The 22348-nt window shown below is 41.7% G+C and overlaps 2 protein-coding genes across 3 annotated transcripts in view; one reads left to right on the top strand and one right to left on the bottom strand.

The window, feature by feature from the left end:
* Positions 1-22348, bottom strand: part of APOBEC1 (apolipoprotein B mRNA editing enzyme catalytic subunit 1) — a 69917-nt gene that overhangs the window by 7496 nt on the left and 40073 nt on the right. The window lies entirely within an intron of this gene.
* AICDA (activation induced cytidine deaminase) lies at positions 12914-20673 on the top strand. The gene is made up of 5 exons (XM_014850972.3): positions 12914-13042; positions 17645-17792; positions 19421-19691; positions 19980-20095; positions 20509-20673. The coding sequence occupies exons 1-5, from the start codon at positions 13035-13037 to the stop codon at positions 20560-20562; spliced, it is 597 nt and encodes a 198-aa protein (XP_014706458.1). The 5' UTR covers positions 12914-13034; the 3' UTR covers positions 20563-20673.

The following is a 22348-nucleotide window of genomic DNA, read 5'->3' as shown; positions in this document are numbered from 1 at the left end:
ATTGGTTCTCCAACATTCCAAATTTATTTAGTCCTCTCTAGACATGGTCCCTCCTTGGTTCCCCAGAAAATTCGTTTCCTTTTCTGCCCCCTTGAGGCCCATCAGTCTTGCTAGGTGAGGTTTCATACCTCACTCTCACTTTCTTTTTGCATGGTCAAATTGCTGTGTTTTGCCATTTCTCATTGTTCTTATATTCTCTACCTTTTTTACTCTTCTTGATAGGTAAACCAACATTTCTAACTTGCTTTCCATTCTTTCTTTCCTCATCCTTATAACGTCTCATTTTCCCCCATAACCTTGCCCTAAGAAGGGTCCCAGGTCAAAGTTTCAGGAGGTTGCTTCTGTCTCAGTTCTTTCCCTCTGCACTCTCTTCCCCATCGGCAGAATTCCATTCACCTCCTTTTGCTTGTTTTTCACTCTTGCCTCATTTCAGGTCCCTGATGTTCTTGTTTTCTTTCCTCGTTCCTCCCATGGAAAGGATTTAAAACTTTTACCCTTTAAGGTGTTAATATTATCCTTTTCCTGGCGAACACAAATGATAACCTTCTTAAGCAAGGAACATATATTTTGATGAAAAAGAATTATGTGGGAGCTGGCTCCATGGCCTAGTGGTTAAGTTAGGTGCACTCTGTTTTGGCGGCCTAGGTCGGGTTCCCAGGCACGGACCTACACCACTTGTTAGCAACCAAGCTGTGGTGGCCCACGTACAAAATAGAGGAAGATTGGCATGGATGATAGCTCAGAGTGAATGTTCCTCAAGCAAAAAAGAGGAAGATTGGCAACAGATGTTCGCTCAGGGCAAATCTTCCCCAGCAAAATAAATAAACAGACATTATAAAAAATTATGTGAACCAAAACAATGTATCTTTAATGTTGCAATGAAAGGATTTGGTGAAAGTATCATTTGGCAATTTTTGAGCTCGAATACCTTCCTGGTACCTTGAAGAGATAGTGGGCTTATCTGCCTACCCATTAGGTTTACCCTTATTTTCTCTTCCAAACTTGAGTTGATCCTGCTCTGAGCCTAACTTTTTCTATATTTCATGCTTATGATTGGAGAAAATCCTGCTTTCTCCTTGAATGAACAAGTTCTGGAAATTCAAGTGTGCACTATGCTCTCTAAATATAGTTTCATGCACACTTTCTCTAAGTATTCTTTTGACTCACAGGCAGAAGGTGCAAAACCCAGCTGGTTTACCCACTTCTGGCCCTTACCTTTGATGACATCAAGCAGTATAAGTTGCTACCCACAAGCTCCACCCTCCGGTGCTTCAGGGTGCTTGTGGCAAGAGTTGGATGTTTAACCAAATGCTTTACAACTGGTCAGAAGGTGCAAGCAACTTGCAGCCTCTGAGGTTCCCCTTCCTTCTGTATTGAAGTAGCTGTAGCACAGTGAAGGAAGAAATGTGAGAAGAAATAGAAAAGAAGACAGAAGAGCACCGGACAAGGGGGATAAGGAATGGCAGAGTGATGACAGCTTGACCTCAGGGAAGGGGAACCAGGAGGCTAGAAGGTGGGAATAGAGAAATCTGTATGGGAGAAGGCAATCTGGAAAGTGTGGTGAAGAGGACCTGAGCAATCTGGAAACTCACAGGGCAGAATGGAAGGACATCAGGAGCAGCGGAGGGGAGGAAGCCTTGTCCTTGCAGCTTTGTCCACTCAGGGAGGCAAAGATTTGGTTAAAATTACAACACTCCAATAAAAATTGAAATTGTTATATCTTTTAGCATTTTCACTAACCAAACATCAGGGAAAGTGACTTGTTGAGTTCCTCTGTGGTGGAGAGAGGAACAGGTGGCCACAGTTTTGTTTTTTTTTTTTTTCTAAAAACCAGTCAAGCAGAGCCAAAAGCAGCAGTCAGACGACTACTTCTGGGCAGAACCTAAGATGGAAAAAGCAAATGTTGTTTATATAAATAGAGGTGCAGAGCCCATTGTTTCCTGTTGACAAATCAAGCTTCACTTCACCTCAAACCCTCAATTTTTTAAAAATAGCTGATAGTGGGGTTTTCTTTTTTTTTCAATTTCTCCAATCACTTTCAGTGAGGTTCTAGTTTTTTCCTAATACAGGCGTCCTGCAATTCTTCTCTCTCTCTCTCTGGTGTTTTTCTCTTTCCTCTCCCTTTTCATTTCTTCTGTGTGTTTACCTAGCCATGCATCTGTATTGTGGAGCTTTATGGAATACACTACTAAATTTATGGTTCTAGGTATAATAAAATGTACATTACAGCATCCTGTCCATTTCAATATAAAAGAATTGGTATTTGTTTCAGGGCCAGTCCTGACATAGCTCTCACTAGTTGTGATGCTAAGGGAATAACTCTCAACTGTAAATTGATGGCAATACATCTGCTTTACCAGTGGTTCTGAGAATTAACAAGCTCATGTATTCAAAAGATTTAGCACCTGTAAAACTATTATATATTTAATAAAGCTGTAAGGGGCTGGGCGTGTGGTGGAGTGGTTAAGTTCACAGTTCCACTTCCTCAGCCCAGGCTTCACCAGCTCGGATCCCGGGTGCGGACCTACGAACTGCTCATCAAGCCATGCTGTGGCAGGCGTCCCACATATAAAGTGGAGGAAGACGGGCATGGATGTTAGCTCAGGGCTAATCTTCCTCAAAAGAAAAATAATAATAAAGCCATAGGCCTTTTTTTTCCCATTTAGGCTGATTGGTTTCTCCCTAACTCTTCCTGAGTAGGTTGACTCTTCAGTTCCTTCCGTTGTAACACAATGAGTTTACCCTTGCTGGTTAGCCACTGAGTGGAGCAGTGTGGAAATCTGCCAACGGTCGACAATACCACCAATTCTGGTGTCTCCTTGGTTTAAGGTTTCTAATTTTAATTTAACTTTTTTTCAGCATCCAAAAATCTTTTTAATAGCAGGCAGGATCTGGGTTAGCTTTTGTAGCTGCGGCTGGCATGGCGGTCTCTGGCACACCCAAACGTAAGGCACCTGGAGCACACGGAGAGTTTGGTGTGACTGAGCACTGTTCCTGGCGCCTTGCCCAAATGCCTGTACGCCTCTCTGCCCCCGTGAGGACCAGAGAGCAGGATGATGCCACAGCCCCTGGGGGAGCCCAGGGCCAGCTGGTCTAAGGTGAGGCTCTTTTTTTTTTTTTTAAAGATTTTATTTTTCCTTTTTCTCCCCAAAGCCCTCCGGTACATAGTTGTATATTTTTTTAGTTGTGGGTCCTTCTAGTTGTGGCATGTGGGACGCCACCTCAGCATGGCTTGATCAGTGGTGCCATGTCGGCGACCAGGATCCGAACCCGCGAAACCCTGGGCCACCGAAGTGCAGCGCATGAACTTAGCCACTCTGCCACAGGGCCGGCCACTAAGGTGAGGCTCTTGCTTCCAGCAGTGAAGATGCGGCTCGAGGGGCAGCTGCTCACACGCAGGGCACACATCTTCAATTTGGGCACCTCAGGGACACGCACATCATCCGTTATAGCCCCTACAACCACAGCTGTTTTGTCTCCTCGCCAGGAAGCTTCATATTCTGGATGGTCCAGAAGAGAGACAGAGGCGACCAGTTGGTGCGACTCATTAACAACCTCTTCAGCACAACTTGGTTGAAGGAAGAGTTGGTTAGTCTGGCCAGAAACCCGTACAGCTCAACCAACAGCCTTTGGTGGATGTCCAGGCTCGGGCTCCTTGAGCCGAAGTTTAACCTTCCCATCTTTGTTGTGGCGGATGCTGACTCCCATGATGGCGCCCCCTGCTGGACCAGGACTGGACTAGATTTAATTTGTAAATTTTCTTGTCAGGTAGTTTTTTTTACAAACATCATGTTTCATTGTGAGAATGACCTTGTAAGATGGGCAGCAGAGGGATTATTGTTCCTATTTTTCAGACGAGGACCAGGTTTAGAGAAGTAAAGAGATCTGGCTAACTTCGTAAAGTTTAGCATGACAGAACCAGGCCTGAGCTCATCAGTTCTACAACTTACACTAATGTTCATTCAATTACAGGTGTAGAGAAATCTAAAATAGCTTACTTGTCTGCCGAAGGTTTGTAAGGGAGTCTGGAGTTTAGAAAAACTGGAATAAAAAGTACAGTGTACAACAAGGAAAAAAATTAGATTTCTAAGGTTCCCAAATTTACTATTAGTCTGTTCATGGTGGGAAAACAGCATTTTTTCCCCCTGATTGTCACGTCCTCACAGGTTACCTATCTTCAAACATCACCATTGCCAAAGTCAGGGATATAGTGGTTTTTGCTAGAGAGTCAGTAACTTACAGAAAAGACTGAAGGTTTTATTTATTTTGGAGATGAACTAGACAGTAGTTTTATGCTTATCTGTTTTCTTGTTTATCTCAGAATACGGAATGCTTTTTTTGCCCACTGACTGCGGGATGCGATGTGTGCTCCCTTAGTCAAAGTTGAGGCTGACTGCAGGGGTCTCTTTCACACTTACAGGTTTTCACACACTACATTCACTACCCAGGAACGTGCTACTCCAGAATTTTGTGGAGACAGAGCCAGTGGTTGAGAGCTATGACTCTGGCCAGAAGGAAGAACGTGCAAAATACCGAAGAGGTTCATATTTTTCCTCTTCTCAGAAGAATGGAGAATCACTGTGTTTGCTGACTAGTCAATCTCTTAATCATGGTTTCTTTGATTTCTTCAGGAAGTATAGTAAGTGTTTTGGTACACAGACTCTGGAGTTAGACTACCTGGGTGCAAGTCCTGACTCCACCCTTGTGATTTTAACCTTTCTGTGCCTCAGTTTCCTCACTTGTAAAGGAGAGCTCAATGATACCTAACCCTTAGGACTATTTTAAAATTAAATGAATTAGATGGTTAGAATAGCACCTGGCATACAGGCCCCACTTAAGTGTGAGTCATTATCCTTCAGTCAACAACAACTTTTGAATATCTGTGCCTGGACAGTGCTGGGGACTCAAAGCTGAGTCAGACATGGTCTCTTCCTTCAAAGAGATTAGAGTCACTTTTTTTATTACTCAACTTGTTTCTTTCTGTTTTGAATAACACCTTCTGCCTTCTACAATGGCATATATTTTCTTGTTTTCTTTTCAGGTTTGATTTGATGAAAGATAACATAATGCTTTAATTTATAGTACAAATTTATAGTGTTTCCTCCTGTTCAGGGACATAGAGGGCCTTAATTTTTTTTTTTTTTTTTTTGAGGAAGATCAGCCCTGAGCTAACATCTGCTGCCAATCTTCCTCTTTTTGCTGAGGAAGCCTGGCCCTGAGCTAACATCCATGCCCATCTTCCTCTACTTTATACATGGGACACCTGCCACAGCATGGCTTGATGAGCAGTGCGTAGGTCCGCACCCGGGATCCAAACCGGCGAACCCTGGGCTGCCGAAGCGGAACGTGCAAACTTAACCACTGTGCCAGTGGGGCAGCCCCATGAGGGCCTTAATTTTGTACAGCCCTGCCCATAGCCTTCAGTTCCCCATAAGTACCTGCTCCCTAAGTTTCAATCAAGTGAATTTCCCATTTATTCTGGTTCTTTCCTCCCCCTCCCATTTCTCTTCTTTTCTCTCCTCTGTCCCAGACCTCATATTGCCTTTCCTTCCCTTACTTAGGGACTTTCTCCTCTGCTGATACACACTAACATCTAAGAGAGAATACCCTAGTCTAGTGATACCCTAGTTATCACTCTCAACCTTTTCCTGACTGTTCAGTCCCTTGAAGTCTCTGAATTAATCGGGAATTTTTTTTATTGAGGTAAAATTAACATAAAATTAACCGTTTCAAAGTGTACAATTCATTGACTTTAGAACATACATTGTTGTACAACTGCCACCTCTATCTACTTCAAAAGATATCACCCCAAAAGAAAACCTCATATCCATTAAACAGTCACTCTCTGTTCCCCTCTCCCCCCAGCCCCTGAGCAAACACCAATCCACTTTCTGCCTCCCTGGATTTACCTATTCTGGTCAATTTACCTATCCCATTTCATATAAATGGGATTAGATACTATGTGGCCTTTTGGGTCTGCCATCATCAGGATGTCTAAGATTATCTGTATGGGGCATAAATTACTGATTACAGAGTGTATCCAGGATAATTGAGTCAATAGGGAGATCTTTGATTTTTCTTCTTTCTATTCTGGCGCCATGCCTCCTTTAGGGAACCTGCGGATGGAGGTCTAAAGTAACCAGGGTGTGTGGGAGGCAGAGCCATGTTGAATTAATTAACCAAAGTGGCCCGCGTGCTGAATGCGTTAGTGGCGTTTTTTCCTAATTAGCTGAGTTAGTTGATTCTTCCTGTCCTCCTCTGGTAACAAAATAAAGAAATCCTTGTTGATACTTTTAGCCAATGTGGGGTGAGGGGGAAAGATGTGGGTGTCATGGGGGAGGAGGAAACCAGGCTCAGGCGTGTACTAAAGAATTTGGAGCTGCTGATACCAAGTAGTTGTTTCTCAAATTTCATCAAGGACACTGAATATAATTAAATCAAGAGGGGTTGTGATGGAGTGATTATTGTAGAAGAAAGGCAATGACCAACACAGGCCCTCAATAGAAAGAGACCCAAGGAGGAAGAATTTGCCGACGCCGTGCCAGGACTTCCTAGAGCAGAGGGTGATCTGATCCCAGCGACTGTTCGGGGCTATTTAGACAGAAACACAGTGTGAGAATCTCAAAACCACTCGCTCACATTCTATTACTATTCAGAAAACTTTGGACGATGAGAACAGATAACTTATTGATGCTCACAATTTATATTTTTGAAATGTCTGGTCTTCTAAATATATCAGCTATTGTAAGGTAATATTTTATAAAAACAATTATTCTTTATAGAATATCTCCCACACACTAGGCAACATGCTGAGCCATTTTTTTTATGTTATTTTTAACAATTTTGCAAGATAGTTGTTCCAGTTCTCTAAGCCTCAGTGTTCATATTTGAGACTGAGGATAATAGGCCCTACCTATACACGCAACATACTTAGCATGCTTAGCACAGAACCTGACATAAAGTAAGTGCACAATAAAGGTTAGCTTTTATTACTATTACCTGTTCACATTTTACACATGGAGAAGATGAAACACATAGTCTTAGGCAACACACTCAAAGACACTTTGCTAGAAAATGGTGGAGATAGAATTCAAGTCTCTATGTGATTGATTACAAAACCTAGCTTTTTCCACACCCATACACTATTTCTTATGTATGCATGATCAATGAAGCTTCTTTAATTTTCTCATCAAAAATAACTCTTTTTTCTTTAGCCCTCTGCCCAGCCTTAGGCTTTTGATGAATACCTGTTTATGTGTTCTCTCACCCTGAATAAGTCCTGGGCAGCTGCACAGCAGAGGCTGAATGAGTAATTCCTGTATATGTTTAAAGGTTTGTCCCTCAACTTCTTCATACCCCCGAGAAATTCAGTAATATGGCTGGCAGTAAACTGAGAAAAACAAAAATTGGGAAATGCAGAAGTTGAAGCACTCCAAAAACCACACTTTCACCCACGCGGACCTCTTTTTGGGCTCTTTCAAAAACAACAAAGTATCACATTGAACAATCTACCTGGTGTCCAAAAATAGTGGCCTGGGGAGTCTATGCCTGAGCATGTTGGCTCTCAGACACAGGAATATACACCCTGGAGAATTCCCAGGGGGCGTCTGGGCCTCACGTCCTGGCCATAGTGAAACCTCACCTTACGCTTCTCACGAGGAGACTCGCAGTGAAGTCCAGGTGTCCAAGGCCTAACTCAGCCACCAGAGGCTCAATTTCCAAGTCATATTGTTTTACTTAAAAATAAACTAACCAGGTTGTCCGGTGGTTTTTCAAGAGAAGTTGGTGAGAGGAGAGGGTTAGTAAGGAAAATAACTTTTAAACATAGCTGAACGAACCCCACAAAATTGTTTTTTTAGTCTCGCTAACTGCAAATCTCCAGGAATGAAAAATGCTATTATAATTATGAGACGTACTTTCCCTTCCTTTAAAAGAGGAAAGGTGAACAGGAAATGAGTATAGCTTTCTGGAAAATAAAGTTATTTCTTATGCTGGACAAATCATGACTCTTTAATTTTTACAGCCATTATGCAAGATATTTAACTCTCGATTTTGTTGGAAATTTTTCCTTAAGAAACTTATGTGGAATAGGAATAACATCTCAGTTTTATCTGTCATATTGTTTTGTTACGCGCCATCACTCAAACCAGACTAAGCTACCCATGATTGCTAAAACATATGAAGCACATCCCCAGGGCCTGCCTTTGCTCATGTTGTTTCTGTCACCTGGAGAGAGGATGAGTAATTTTATCAAGCATATTCCACAAATTCCAGATACCATGCTTTCACATTTACACACAGTAGCTAAGGAGATTCTCAGAAAGACTTTGTGAGGAAAGAATTCTTTCCCAATGTCATGCGTGTCGTAAGTGAAAGGAATAGATCTAGGGCCCAAGTCTCTCTGTCTTCAAAGACGGTCCTCCAGGAATTCCCTGCTCTATACTCTTTATTTATTAAAATTTTATCCATTCATTAAGGTCTCAATCAAGCACTATGTCTATCATGAACCTTAGATGACTTCCGTCTGTGGTGATTCTCTTCTTCCTCTGAACTCACGGCACTAGTGGGTGACGCATGCCCTGTTACTGGGATTACACAAGAGGGTAGGAGACCACTGTCTGGGATGCTTTAGCAAGGATTCTATTGCGAATTACAGAATCATTGCTTCTCAATTTTTTTTCCCTTAAACTGTTCTATAGAGTAAAATAAGAAATGCTGGGGCCGGCCTGGTGGCGCAGCGGTTAAGTGTGCACGTTCCACTCTGGCAGCCTGGGGTTCGCCGGTTCGGATCCCGGGTGCAGACACGGCACCGCTTGGCAAGCCATGCTGTGGCAGGTGTCCCACATATAAAGTGGAGGAAGATGGGCACGGATGTTAGCTCAGGGCCAGTCTTCCTCAGCAAAAAGAGGAGGATTGGCAGCAGTTAGCTCAGGGCTAATCTTCCTCAAAAAAAGAAAAGAAAAGGAAAGAAAGAAATGTTGAGCATCTGAGGATATAATCCCAAACCACTCATGTTAGGCTGAAATTTCCCTGGAATCTATGTCTTATCTTTAACATTTACATGATGCTATAGCAGCAATCACACTTGTAGGCCTGCCAGATTTGGACTTACTCTACATACAGGGGCGAATAAAAATTGTTGAAATCTTCCATGTCGTGAGGCCTTTGACTTTTTACATGGGAGTGGAAGAGGATAATGGGGAAACGCAATAAGTATAAGGATTGTATGTTTCTAGTTATATGAAATATCTAGAACAGGCAAATTCATAGGGACAGAAAGTAGACTAGAGGTACCGGGGTTAGGGAGGGGAGAATGATGACTCATTGCTTAATGGTCATGGGTTTCTTTTGGGGGTGATGAAAAGGTTTTGGAAACAGATAGTGGTGATGGTTGTGCGACACTGTGAATGTAATTAATGTCACCGAATTATACACTTAAAAATAGTTAGAATCACAAAAAACAAAAATGAACTAAACCAAAACCAAACAAAAGAGAAGCAGGTGGATCAGCAATGGGCCAGTTTTCTTTCTTCCTAGCTGGAAGAAAGGGGCGTAATTTGAGAAGAGAGAATATACAAAAGGAACTAATAGAGATGTGCATCGTCACGTGAAGTAGAAACTGCAGTACCAGTGAGGGAGCCTCTCACCGGAGCAGTTGAGAGTTTTTTCTCTTTTATTGTTTGGATTTAGAGAAGTTACCATCCCTAAGAATTAATATTTATTCTCTGGAAGGATCTAAGTGTGCGTGTATATGATTCTCTGGACAATTGGATGAAGATACGGTGAAGGCCCAAGTCAACCTGAGGAGACAACTTAAAGGAATCAGACTGCACTGCCCACACCCACCGTGGCCTCTGCAGAGGAATCTGGAGCCTCCTCCCTGCCCCCGACTCCCACATGTTCCGTGGAATTTAGAGTGCCAACGGGGATTACCGTCTACTGTCTCTCTGGTGCCCTGAGGAATTCTTTCAGAAATAATGATTAAGTCTTGGAGAAATAAGTATCTAGAGAAGAAGCATGGATCCTTGGGTGAGAATAACTCATAAGAACACACGGTGAGTTTCCCTGTAGAAGGGAAATTCTTTATGACAGAGAGGAGTGGACTCGAGGACGGGAGAGCAAGACTATGGACGGAGTGTGGTCATGAGCAGGGCCCCTGTGAAGAGCTTAATTCTTTGGAAATTTTCTCTTAAACTATAAAAAGAGCCATAATTAACCTATTAATTTATATCACTTCTCTCACATGTGTTACTCCCTTTGGTTTCTCCAACACTTCAGTAAAATCTGCTGTACCTTTACCATTTGGTGTGATTGTATTGGAGAAAAGTGAAAGCATTGCAAAGGGAAGTGAGGCTTGCCCCACATTAAATCCACTCCCTCCTAGAGAGTCCTTGAGAATGAACTAGCATCATGCCATCCCTGTCCGGGCACCCACAATGGAGCAAAGAAGAATTTGCAATTCATAGAATCAGCGACCATGAACACAACTCAGGAACGTGCAAGAGACTTTGTCCCCACAACCAGCTTCCCTAAATATGCTTACTCTATATTTAAAGTGCTAAGCTCGATGCCTAACCATCATAAGCACTCAAAACTATTAGCTGTTACTTGGATTAACCCATTTCAGAAATTTCCCTTAATGTCCCGGGATTGGTGGGGCGAGGAGAGGAGAGGTAGGATGAACAGGGAAGTCTAAACTTCTATAGTGTAACAGAAGGAGTCATTAGAAAGTTTCTGCGTCAGGGCATGGAATGTTAAGAGGATGCAGCTACTACTCCCTTTCGTCCTTTCTTCCGTAACCCACCATCAAACAATCTGATACGGAAGGAAGCTAGGAGCTTGTCTATAACCTTCTTGCAACCAAGAGTCCTTTCACTGATCCCCAGGCCAGTCAGACGGCTTGTTATGTGCTATGTGCTTTTCTTTCATAGCATACATCCATTTTAATTATCTCTTTACATACTCGGTTACTTGAATGTGTCCTTCCCACCTGAATGTAAGTTCCACGAGACCCTAATTGATTCAACATCCAACATTCATTCCATGTCTACCATATGCCAGTATTGTACTAGGTGCCAGGGATATCTATGGGAAAAGGAAAAAACCAGACAAAAACTCCTCCTCTCCTGGACCTAAGATTCAATAAGGAACACAGATAATGGTATATTTTAAGTGATAAGTGCTAAAGAGAAATATAAGTTAGGGAAAAGAAACATCAGAATTGTGGGATATAGTTGAAGTTTTAGATATGACGACCAGGAAAAGAGTCAACTGCAAAGGAGTATTTGAGTAAAGACATACAATAAGGGATCAAGCCATAATGACATAGAGGGAAAGAACATTCCAGGCAGCGGGAACAGCCAGTGCAAAGGCAGAGGCTGGAGTGTGTGTTCTTTGCATGAACGAGAGAGACAGTGGAAGGTGAAGAGGTCAGAGAGGAAGGCAGGGGCAGGTGACAGAGGGTCTTGTGAGCCATTATAAGGATACAGGCTATTACTGAGAGAGCGAGGAGCCAAGGAGCATTTTGACAGAGAAATGACATGATCTAAAATGTTTCAAAGGGATTACTCTGATTGCTGTGTGGAGAAGAGACTGTAACTGAAGAAGAATGAAAGCAGGAAGACCAGGTGGGTGCCTAAATGCAAAACGCAGGTTGCTTGGACCTGGAGGTCGTGAAGTGGTCAGTTCCTGGATTTATTCTGTAAATAGAGTTAACAAGATTTGCTAAAGGATTGGACACAGAACTTAAAAGGAAGAGAGGAATCAAAAGAAAACTGTCAGATTGACCTGAGCAATGGGAAGAATGACATTGCCATTGAGATAAGGAGGACGGCAAGAGAAGCTGGTTATGTGTTGGGTGCTCACTTTTAGGCATGTTTGAGATGCCTAAACATCCCCATCAAACATCCAAATGGACATGCTGAGGCAGAAGTTGGACACACTTGCCTTGAGTTCAAGGGAGAGGTCCAAGCTAGAACCATAGATTTGGGAAACATCAATGCATAGATGGTACTTAAAGCCTTGAGGCAGGAAGAGAGAGCAGGGACCCTAGCTGCTTTGCTCACCATTGTATCCCCAGCACCTGGCACAGTTTCTATCATGCAGTAGGTATCAAGTTTCTATTGAATGAATAAATAGATTGCATGTGGACTGAGGTAGGAGAGAGAAGCAAAATCTTTAATAGACCAAGTTGTATGAGATCAGGAACTTAAAGCCTCTTATTTGAAAAGCCCAACCTGTTTTCCAAGTTTGATGCAGTCATTCAGATGCTGCTTCTGCCTGATGAAATAAACATTTTTTTTATTGTTTGGGATGCTGCTGCTTCTGACTTCAAATTAATATATAGCTTTCGTGGAAAAGATGGCTTATGCATAAATAACTGGTGTAATCATCTTGTTTTCTAGCAATTCTTGTAATGCATCAGAAAGAAAAGAAAGTCAGTGGTTTGAGAGGCAAAATTTCTATGTTCTAAGTCCCGTATAACTGAGTTTCCTTGCTCAACCACAAAGAAGGAGCTGTTAGTTCTGGTCTCCATTGAGATTCAGAGATATTGTGTAATTAAAGGAGGGAATAGATGATTTCAGCTCACGGAACACAAGATGCTATTTAAATCAATATTACTATTATTATTATTATTATGCTTTCAAAATTAAAGATATTATTTCTTACCGTGATTACAATTTACAAAGTTTCTACTGCTACTGACTCCTGATCTTTGTTACCTGTGGGGCATGGACTGCATTTTTAGAGAAGCAGCCCTAAAGGAACCTATACATTAAGCAGAGTGTGGCCCTCAGCCATCTGACTCTGCCTGTGACAGCCCCGCCCATCTTTACTGAACCCAAACAGGAGGAAGGCTGGTGGGGTACCTGGTGGTGGTGATGCTGTGGGGGGAGGAGCCCAGAAGGGCAAGCTCAAATTTGAATGTAGGGGCCAGCGCATTGTCAGACAGTCAGTGAAGCAGCAGTGCTTGAGGCAAGCTTTCCTTGGCCTGAGTCCTTCAGGGAGGCAAGAAAGACACCCTGGATTCCACCATGGACAGGTAAAGCACTCTTCTCATGGGCAGTCACCCTGGCTTTTCTCCCAGAGCAAATCTGAGGAATGAGATTAGGGGCTATCCCTTTCTCTCCTGTCACTCTCTGACTCACAAGATCTGCTTGGTCAATATGCACACTTATTTTTCTGGATCTGTCTCATCTATTCAGATCTTACATGCTGTCTGCTTACATGTTCAGATCTTACATCCTCTCTTTTCCATTTTCAAAAGAACTTTTATGCACCCTGTATTGACTCTTCCTGACATTGGACTGCACTTAGAACTGGTTCATGGTAATATTATTAATACATCAAATGCTTTTGAGACTCAAATCAGGAAAAGGGAACAGCAGTACTATACTATACTAAAAACAGTAGTGGTAAGTGCAATCATAATTTTGTAAATATTCAATTACAAAAGCACTTGCAGATGAACTTTCCTAGGGAGACTGTACTGAAAAATTTAGTTACATAGTAAGGAAATTATTTTTTAATGCCAATATTCAAAATTAATTGCTTGAAACTCACTATGATTGTGTCTATTATAAGGAGAAAAATTCAGTCAAGCAAGTTATTTAATGTTATAGGTCCAATTGTTAGGCAGTTCATGGCATTTTTACTATTTACTTAGTCTTTCAATTTCTTCATACTTGGCTTAACTTACTTTTTAAAGGTATATTCTGTAAGATTTTCATAATGTCTTCACATGCAGTTTATAACAATGAAGTTATTATGACAGAACTTATTCTATTCCTACTTTTATGATTATACAAATGCATGAGAATCATACCTAATCTATATACTTTATCTCGATTTAATTCTTTTACAAAGAATTTACACTCTAGAGTTAAGATTTCTAACAGTAGATTAAGTTTTCTTCAGAAAACTTTCTTGAGGGCAAAAATGTCAAATGTCTGCTCAGTTCACAACCAGATTTTGAAAACTAACCTAAGGCATGTCAGAGGTAAAGGGTTCAGGGGAGATATTTGTATATAATGAAATGCAAAGCAAAGGTAAAATCAGTATTTGAAATTCAGAGAAAGACAAAAAAGGAGAAAAGATGAAATTGCAACAGGAGAAAAAGGGAAATATATAATTATCATTAAGAAAAATAATATCTGCAGAGCGCATTAGTGACAGCACGCACACAGCAGGAGAGGACTTCGTCACTTTTATTTTTAACCCATTTGTCTCTGGTCTGCCTTGCTGGGGATGCAGCAGTGTTCTGCCTCAGGGAGCACAGCTGTCCAGAGCAGCTGTCAACCTGCAGGCCTGAAAAACTGCCTCTGCGAAGCCCTTTGTACCCAGAAGAGAAACCAAGAGAACAGGTACTGGAAACAGGCTCCTAGCTAGAGCTGAAGGAAGCGATGGATCGAGAAAGTTAATTAACAGGTCACAATCATGCAATTCGCTTCACTGTCGTAACCTCTGACAGAAACAGGAAAGGACAACTGCATTTTCATGCAGGGCAGGAGGTCAAGTCCGTCTGAATCTCTTTACCTATGTCACTTCCTTTTCTATCCTCCCAGAACACTTTTTCTTCGGTAACAGGTTCTCACCACACGGCCCGCAGTGCCTGATGCAGTCCCTCCTGTCCCCAACCTTCTTATCCATACAGCCCAGGAGGGTAGGTTAAGTGTAAAAGGAATTGACCGGTAAGAGATGGTGCTTGGTCTGTTTAAAACTCACTGGGTCCCAAGGAGAAAATTTTTTTCTTTCTCTTTAGTATTTATTAAGCACTTATTAAGTATTCAATTTATATGTGTTAAGGATTATTGTATACTAATTACGTAACAATAGTAATAGTAATGATGGTGGTGCTACGGTGATTACATAGGAAATTATTGTCATTCAAAATAAAGCCAATTATTATTAGATCCTTGCTAGCATCCATTCCAGATTCCTGCCAAATATACACTTTTAATTCTAAAATATGATTGAATCGTTTTTATATTGCTTGTTATACACATGTGTATACTGGTGATAAGTCTAGTTCTCTGCCTTAGGATTTAAAGTGTATTCCAATAAGCGTCATGGGTGTGAAGCAGGACATTTAAAATGAGACAGCTATAAAAAACTCGTGTCCTTGCTTATCTACTTGCTAAAGTTGACATTTGGGTACCTAACTTTTAAATTCAGGATCTATCACATGTATCGCATGTTAAAATGTCAATTCTCAAAATACATGCACACGAAGTCTGGTGCATGAATGTTCGTAGAAGCTTTATTCACACTAGCCGCAAAGTGGAAACAACCCAAACGTCCATCAACAGGTGAATCGCTAAATGAAATGTACTATATATCCGTGCAATAGAATATTGCTTTGCAGTAGAGAGGAACAAACTCGTGATATATGTAACAGCACAGCTGAAGTTCAAAGCCATTATGCTAAGTGAAAGTCAGATACAAAGGAAGAGATGATGTATGATTCATAGGAAATTCTAGAAAGTGAACAGTTAACTTATAGCTGCAGAAAGCAGATGAGCGGTTGCCTGGGGGAGAGAGGATGCATTGACTGAAAAGGCGGATGAGGGAATTTGGGGGGCGGGGTACCCCAAGAATGTTCTATATCCTGATTGTGGTAACAGTTTGGGGTGTTTACATCTGCCAGTATTCATAGAATTGTACATTTAAAATGTACATTTAAATTGTACATTTTAAATATGTAAATTATACCTCAATGTAAAAAAAAAAAAAGGTGAAAAAAGTTTCAATTCTCTTGCCAGCAAACCGTATTCAAATCCTTGGCTAGGTCTTTACGTTTACAAGTTCTTTGCACTTCTGCCCAGTGCCATTAGGTGGCAGCATTATCTCCGCAAATTGGATAAATACATTTGTGGGAAAGACTCAGGACAAAACTATTAGTGCTTTCGTATCAACCACACTCTATAGCTTGTGTGATGTTCACAACGGTAAAAAACTTGATTGGTAGAGAGTATTTCCACAAATTCAATTTGATTTGGTGCTTATGATAGGGAAGACACTGTGCGGGGAGCCAGGAAACAAAGAGGAAGAGCAACCAGTGCCCGCGTGTGCACAACACAGCGTAATATTTAGATCATGGTGAGAGCCGAGTCAAAAAAAGCAGCAGGGTACCAAACTACGTATGAAATCTGTATAATCAAAATCATGTAAATATACACCTATAAAAAGACCAGAATGAAAAACAAGATTTTTAACAGTAATCATCATTGGACACTATGTCTAATTATCACTGGACGCTGAGATTCTAAATTTTAAAATTCTTCAATATTTTAAAATTTAAAACTTTCTACTTTTTTGTAGTACTTAAGTTGACAACAGTCAAACATTGCTCTTAGACTTTGAAAACGAAAACATTACTCATAAGGTGACACTTTCTACCTCAAAATGCAGAAAGTCTAGTTGGGGAACAGAGATGTCAGCAATCAGTTGTAACAGAGGACAGCTACCCCTTTGACAGGGATAAGCGGGACCAATGAGAACAATGGGAAACTACAGGAGGGTTTTTGTTGCTGTTATTGCTCGATTTTTGCCTAGAAGTTTGGGGATAGTGGTAGCGAGAAAGGTGTTACTAGAAGAGTTGAAACTGTGGTCAGGCTTTGAAGGATGTGTGGGGTTTGCCCAGTGGAAAAACTTAGCGAACCATTCAGTGAGAGGACGTGTGGGAGCAAGGTGGCTGGGAAGAAAAAGCCGAAGGAAAGGAGTGGCGGGGTGAGTATCTGCTGCAGAGGGACCCGAATTGGTGGGAAAGGGAGGGAAAAAGCACCAGGAAACGAGGCTAGAAATGTAGATTGATGTCCAAATGTAAAAACTGGCCTAAATATCATATTAAGGAGTTTGAAGTTCATCCTGTGGGCAGAAGAGACTCGTTAGGGGTTTTTCAGCATGGAAATGACACGGTCCACCTGGGTTTCTGTGAGATCCCTCTGGTGCAGCACGGAGAATGTTATTTTGGAGGGAATGGAAGCAGAGAGCCCGGTGAAGAGGCCAGGACAACAGCTAACGTGAAGGAAGATAAGGGCTTGGACTGAAGCAGGGAACAGAGGAAATAGAGCAGGTGCAAATTCAAGAAATGTTTGGAGGCTTAAATCAATAAATTTACATCATTAATTAAATATGAAGAATGAAGAAGGAGAAGAATCAAAATGGTCTGAAGCTTTTAGCCTGGTTACCTGAGATGGGAAAGTCAGGAGGACGGGCAGGCCAGTCAGGACAGAAGGCACTTTAGGAATCCTGTTTTGACCATGTTGAGTTTGAAGTACACATTGGACATGTGGGTAGAGATTGGCGGGGAAACCTGGAAACATAATTATGGGACTGAGGAACAAGTTTGTAATTCCGAGTTACCAGCACGGAGAAGACAGCCACGGGAGGAGACTGTCCTGTGAGCTCGAATGGCTTTGGGGTTTCTCTATCTCTCCACTGATCTTAAATATAAGCATAAAAAGAGGTTTATAAGAGATTCCAAGCTCAGTAGGTCTCAGGCATCCAGCAAAGGAAACCAGAGCATTCTCTCTGGTTTGGCCCAAGTAATTACAGAATAAAAAAGACAACAGCTGGAGGAAAGCCAGCAGTGACCAGAGAATGATCTGTGCTCCTTCATTTTTCTCCCTCCTCTCATCCACAGCCTCCTGATGAAGCAGAGGAAGTTTCTTTACCATTTCAAAAATGTCCGCTGGGCTAAGGGCCGCCACGAGACCTACCTGTGCTATGTGGTGAAGCGGCGGGACAGTGCCACCTCCTTTTCACTGGACTTTGGTCACCTTCGAAACAAGGTATCACTAACATTTGCTTCCCAGGCAGTGAAAAGCTGGGGGCGCTTTCGAGTCACCTGCTGATGGTATCACTTTTAGCCTGTTTCGCATTTATGTTTCCACTAGAGTCCTCAAATCCGTTTTTTTTCTTTTTTGCATGTCCATGCAACCATAATAGATATGCACCAAAGGATGTCATTTAATATCCTCCCCAATCGTGCTGGGCACATTAATGCCATATCTTGCTTCAAGGCCAAGAATAACTGCCCCCAAACTTTCCTCTCCTTTCCCCAGCATCCGATTTGCCTTTGAGATTAAGGGAGAAATCAAAGGGAGGAGCCTTTTGACTTGGAGGAACATTGTCTGCTCATTCAAGCTAAATTTTAAATGCAAAAAACAGGCTTTTGAATTTTTGAAAATTAAGGAAGAAAAATTCAGGAAAAATTAATAATGATTCAATTCTATTTTCCAAATGATTTCTATTCCCTGTTGCTCACATAGATCTTAGGCCAGTGAATAAATTCAGCATGGCGTGCCCCAGAAAACTCAGGGAAGCTTCAAATCATTAATTAATGAAATCAATCTCTCAGCGTCCAGAAGATCAGAGAATTACATTTCCAAGAGACTTCTTCACCAAAATCCAGATGGGTTTACAGAAGCTTCTGCCAATGAACATTCCCCCGCTCATAACATGCGGCGACATCTGGTCTTGGAGGCCCAGGGAAGAATCCACGAGTGAATGACGTTGTCTGACTCATTGCTTACTGCTTATTTTACTATTCAGTTTTCTTTGCCTCCATTTGCATTGTACAAATGATCTTGCTGCAATTGTTTTACATACTAATCTCTTTCCTATTTGGCGATATGATACATCCTAATTATAGAAGGCTTTGCTGTCACCAACCCTTTACTTCCCTGTCATTTAATCCTCAGAATGCCAGCCTATTTTCCTGATAAGAAATTAGAAGATCCCAGAGTTGGATAACTTGTCTAAGTCACATGAGTGGTGATGCCAGGAAATGGAACCTAGGTCTTCAGGTTCCAGGACTCATGACTTTTCTGCAATACTAAGTGGACTTGCTACATCTCCCTATTGTGGTTATTACAGTTACGGGGATCATACAAGGAGCAGACACCTTATTTACCTGCTCTTAGCCCACACCAGCCTCTCTTAGCCTCTTACCATGCCCACTCTGTCCGCCTCACCATATTCCAGTCCTCCCAACCACAAATTTTCCTCCCTCCACCTAGTGGTCCAGTGTATTTCCACCATGTTACATCAACAGCCGCTGCCAAGCCATTTTACTTCAATTCAAAGGGGCAAAAGGTAACTTCACAGGCACAAATTAAATCTCTACTGAGATAGCGTGATGCTTCTTCAGCCACACAACAGATTTCATCCTCCCCATTCCACAGAAAATCCATAGCCTTTCTCCTCTCTGAAAGGCCAAGGGTGCAAAGGGTTTGGGCTCACCACTTACCACTGTGCTCTTTCGGGGAGTTGCTTAACCTCTCTGAAACATGAGGAGAAAACCGCAGACACTCCAAAAAAGAGCACTGTGGGAGGGAGATGAATTAATGGCTGTAAAGCTACCAGCACCACAATAAAGATCAGTAAACAGCAGCTGAGCCCTCTGCTCTCTCCCCAGTCCGGGTGCCACGTGGAATTGCTCTTCCTGCGCTACATCTCCGACTGGGACCTGGACCCTGGCCGGTGCTACCGCGTCACCTGGTTCACCTCTTGGAGCCCCTGCTACGACTGCGCCCGACACGTGGCCGACTTTCTAAGAGGGTACCCCAACCTCAGCCTGAGGATTTTCGCCGCGCGCCTCTACTTCTGCGAGGACCGTAAGGCTGAGCCCGAGGGGCTGCGGCGGCTCCACCGCGCTGGGGTCCAAATCGCAATCATGACCTTCAAAGGTGAGCAGGGGACCCTTTTCTGCGCAGGCTCAGTGCAGCAGCTCTCATTCTGGACTGCAATTCAGATGGAAAAGAGTCAGGGAGGAAATTAAGGGGATAGAATGGTACGAGGGTTCTAGCTCACCCCTGGAGCCAAAAATTATCAACCAGAATTGGAGGAAAAGAATTAATGGCTTGGACACGAGGGTTTGGGGGAAACGAGAATTTAAAGGGGCCTGGGGTTTTCTTTCTTTCCTCTTGATCTGGGATCTGACTTATCTTTTACCCCTCCCCCCTCCTTTTTTAAAGATTATTTTTATTGCTGGAATACTTTTGTGGAAAATCGTGAAAGAACTTTCAAAGCTTGGGAGGGGCTGCATGAAAATTCGGTCCGACTATCCAGACAGCTTCGACGCATCCTTTTGGTAAGAATGCTTCTCATTCTTCCTCTCTCCAAAGTCATCTTTTCCTCGAGTTGCTTATATTTTCTTTTCTTATATTTCTTACGTTTTCGTATATTTGTGTGTGTGTGTGTGTATTTATCACTCTCTCCTTATTTTTCCTCTGATGAAAGCCTTATTTTCTCTGTCTTTTTTGTTGTCATTTTTCTTACAGTTGAGTTTACTCTTCTGCTCTTTCACAATTCAGAGCCCTCTGCTATGATTCCTTTCCCTTCTCCTGTCTTTCTTTCGTTTGTCGGCTTTCTGTTCGACTTCCTCAGGATTGTGTTTCCCTCTTGGTAGAATTCTTCCTCTCCTCTTCCCTCTCCTTCCCAACTTACTTTTTTCCAAAATGTTACACAGTCATCCACTCAGTTTATTTCTCTCCTTCTCTACAGCCCCTATATGAGGTGGATGACTTACGAGATGCATTTCGCACTTTGGGACTTTGACACCAACCTCCAAGAATGTCACATACAATGAAGTATCTCTGAAGATAGTGAATGAAAGAACATCCCTTCAAGAACGCTGTTTTTCTTCAACTCTCACTTTCTTAGAGTTTAGAGAAAAAATATTCATATATATGGCTTTATAATATATATATATATATGTATCTCTTGAAAATAGAGGGGGAACACAGGCCCACCAGGATGATGCTGCAACAACTGGGGCTGTTTTAATGCAACGACGCCCCCTACCGTGAAACGCTAGAACTGCAGGGCTTGGGAGCACTTAAAGTGTCAGATGTTCCATGACTTTTAGGCAGGGAGAAAGCAGAAGGTAAATCCTTAAAAGCATGATGAGAGGGTCAAGTGTTTTTATAATCACTATCTTTTATTATTTGCTTTATTCTGAGTTTTCAATGGTATTAGTGATAGATTTTTCTATTCTTTTCCTTTGGGATTCACTTATGATCTATAGAACCTCCTAATGAGAGAATCTGGGTGATTGTAACCCCAAACCCTCTCTTCAAAGCATTAATATCCAAGCATGTGCTGTATGTTTTCATTGTCTGAGGCATGTTTTTATGTTTGTACGTAAGAGGGTTTTTTCTTGGTATAGAATGTGCATGGTCACCTTCAGGCTATTTCATAACAAAGGATCTTAAAATGAATATGCGGATGTTCTAAAAGTGAGTTGATGCCTCAAGTAATAAGTCTGGAAACACAGATCCTTTTAACGAAGTCCATAGTTTAGAAACCACAACCACAAATTTTGCATATAATTAGTGAACGTTTGGAAGGGAGTTGCTTGAATTTTGAGAAGAGAAAAATCTATTGGTTTTTTTTTAAGATTGGCATCTGAGCTAACAACTATTGCCAATCTTCTTTTTATTTTTTCTGCTTTTTATCCCCAAAACCCCCAGTTCAAAGTTGGATATTCGAGTTGTGGGTCCTTCTAGTTGTGGCATGTGGGACGCCGCCTCAACGTGGCCTGATGAGTGGTGCCATGTCCATGCCCAGGATCCAAACCAGCAAAACCCTGGGCTGCTGTAGCAGAGCACGTGAACTTAACCACTCGGCCACGGGGTTGGCCCCGAGAAAAATCTATTCTTTCCAATGGATCTTTTAACCCTAGTAATGCCAACCAGGTAAAGATCTTCTACTTTTTGTATGTATGTGGTGCTTCTCTCGAAATGTTCACTGTATAAGAGAATGTGACAAAATATTTGGGAGGGAAGGATTGACAGAGTATTGCAAGGAGATAGCATTTTATCCAACAAAATATAGGGAGCCAACATGGCAGAGAGTGCCTATTAGTCCCAGCAGTCCTCCTTGATTGCAACCCTTGCAATGCAGGTAAACAATCCACAGAAAAAGTTGAATACATAATTGTATTGTTTTAGTCTTACTGTACATAAGTTTTTGAAAGAGTTAAATGTTAAAAATCCTTACTTCATGTATTCATTCATATTTTATATTATGCTATATAGTGTCTAATATTTTTATTGTCATAATTTCCTTTTCTGATATGTTAGATGGATTCCTGATGTCTCATAAAGTTATGCCTTTAGCAATGATTCTAATAGCAAAGTATATAATTGTAACATAGGCTAACATTGTAATAACATTGCTATGAAACCCTTCTCTTGACTTTCAGTAAATTTTTCAAACATCAAATTTGATTCTGGCTCGTTTCAATCAACTGAAAAAATGATTTGTGAGTTTTGGAGATAAAAATGCCAAGTAAAATAATTCCAAAAGTGATTTACGAAAAGTCAAATTAAAAAGTCAGTAT

Source organism: Equus asinus, chromosome 22, assembly GCF_041296235.1.
Source record: "Equus asinus isolate D_3611 breed Donkey chromosome 22, EquAss-T2T_v2, whole genome shotgun sequence".
NCBI classification, from domain to species: domain Eukaryota; kingdom Metazoa; phylum Chordata; class Mammalia; order Perissodactyla; family Equidae; genus Equus; species Equus asinus.
This window is presented reverse-complemented; position numbering and strand designations above follow the sequence as displayed.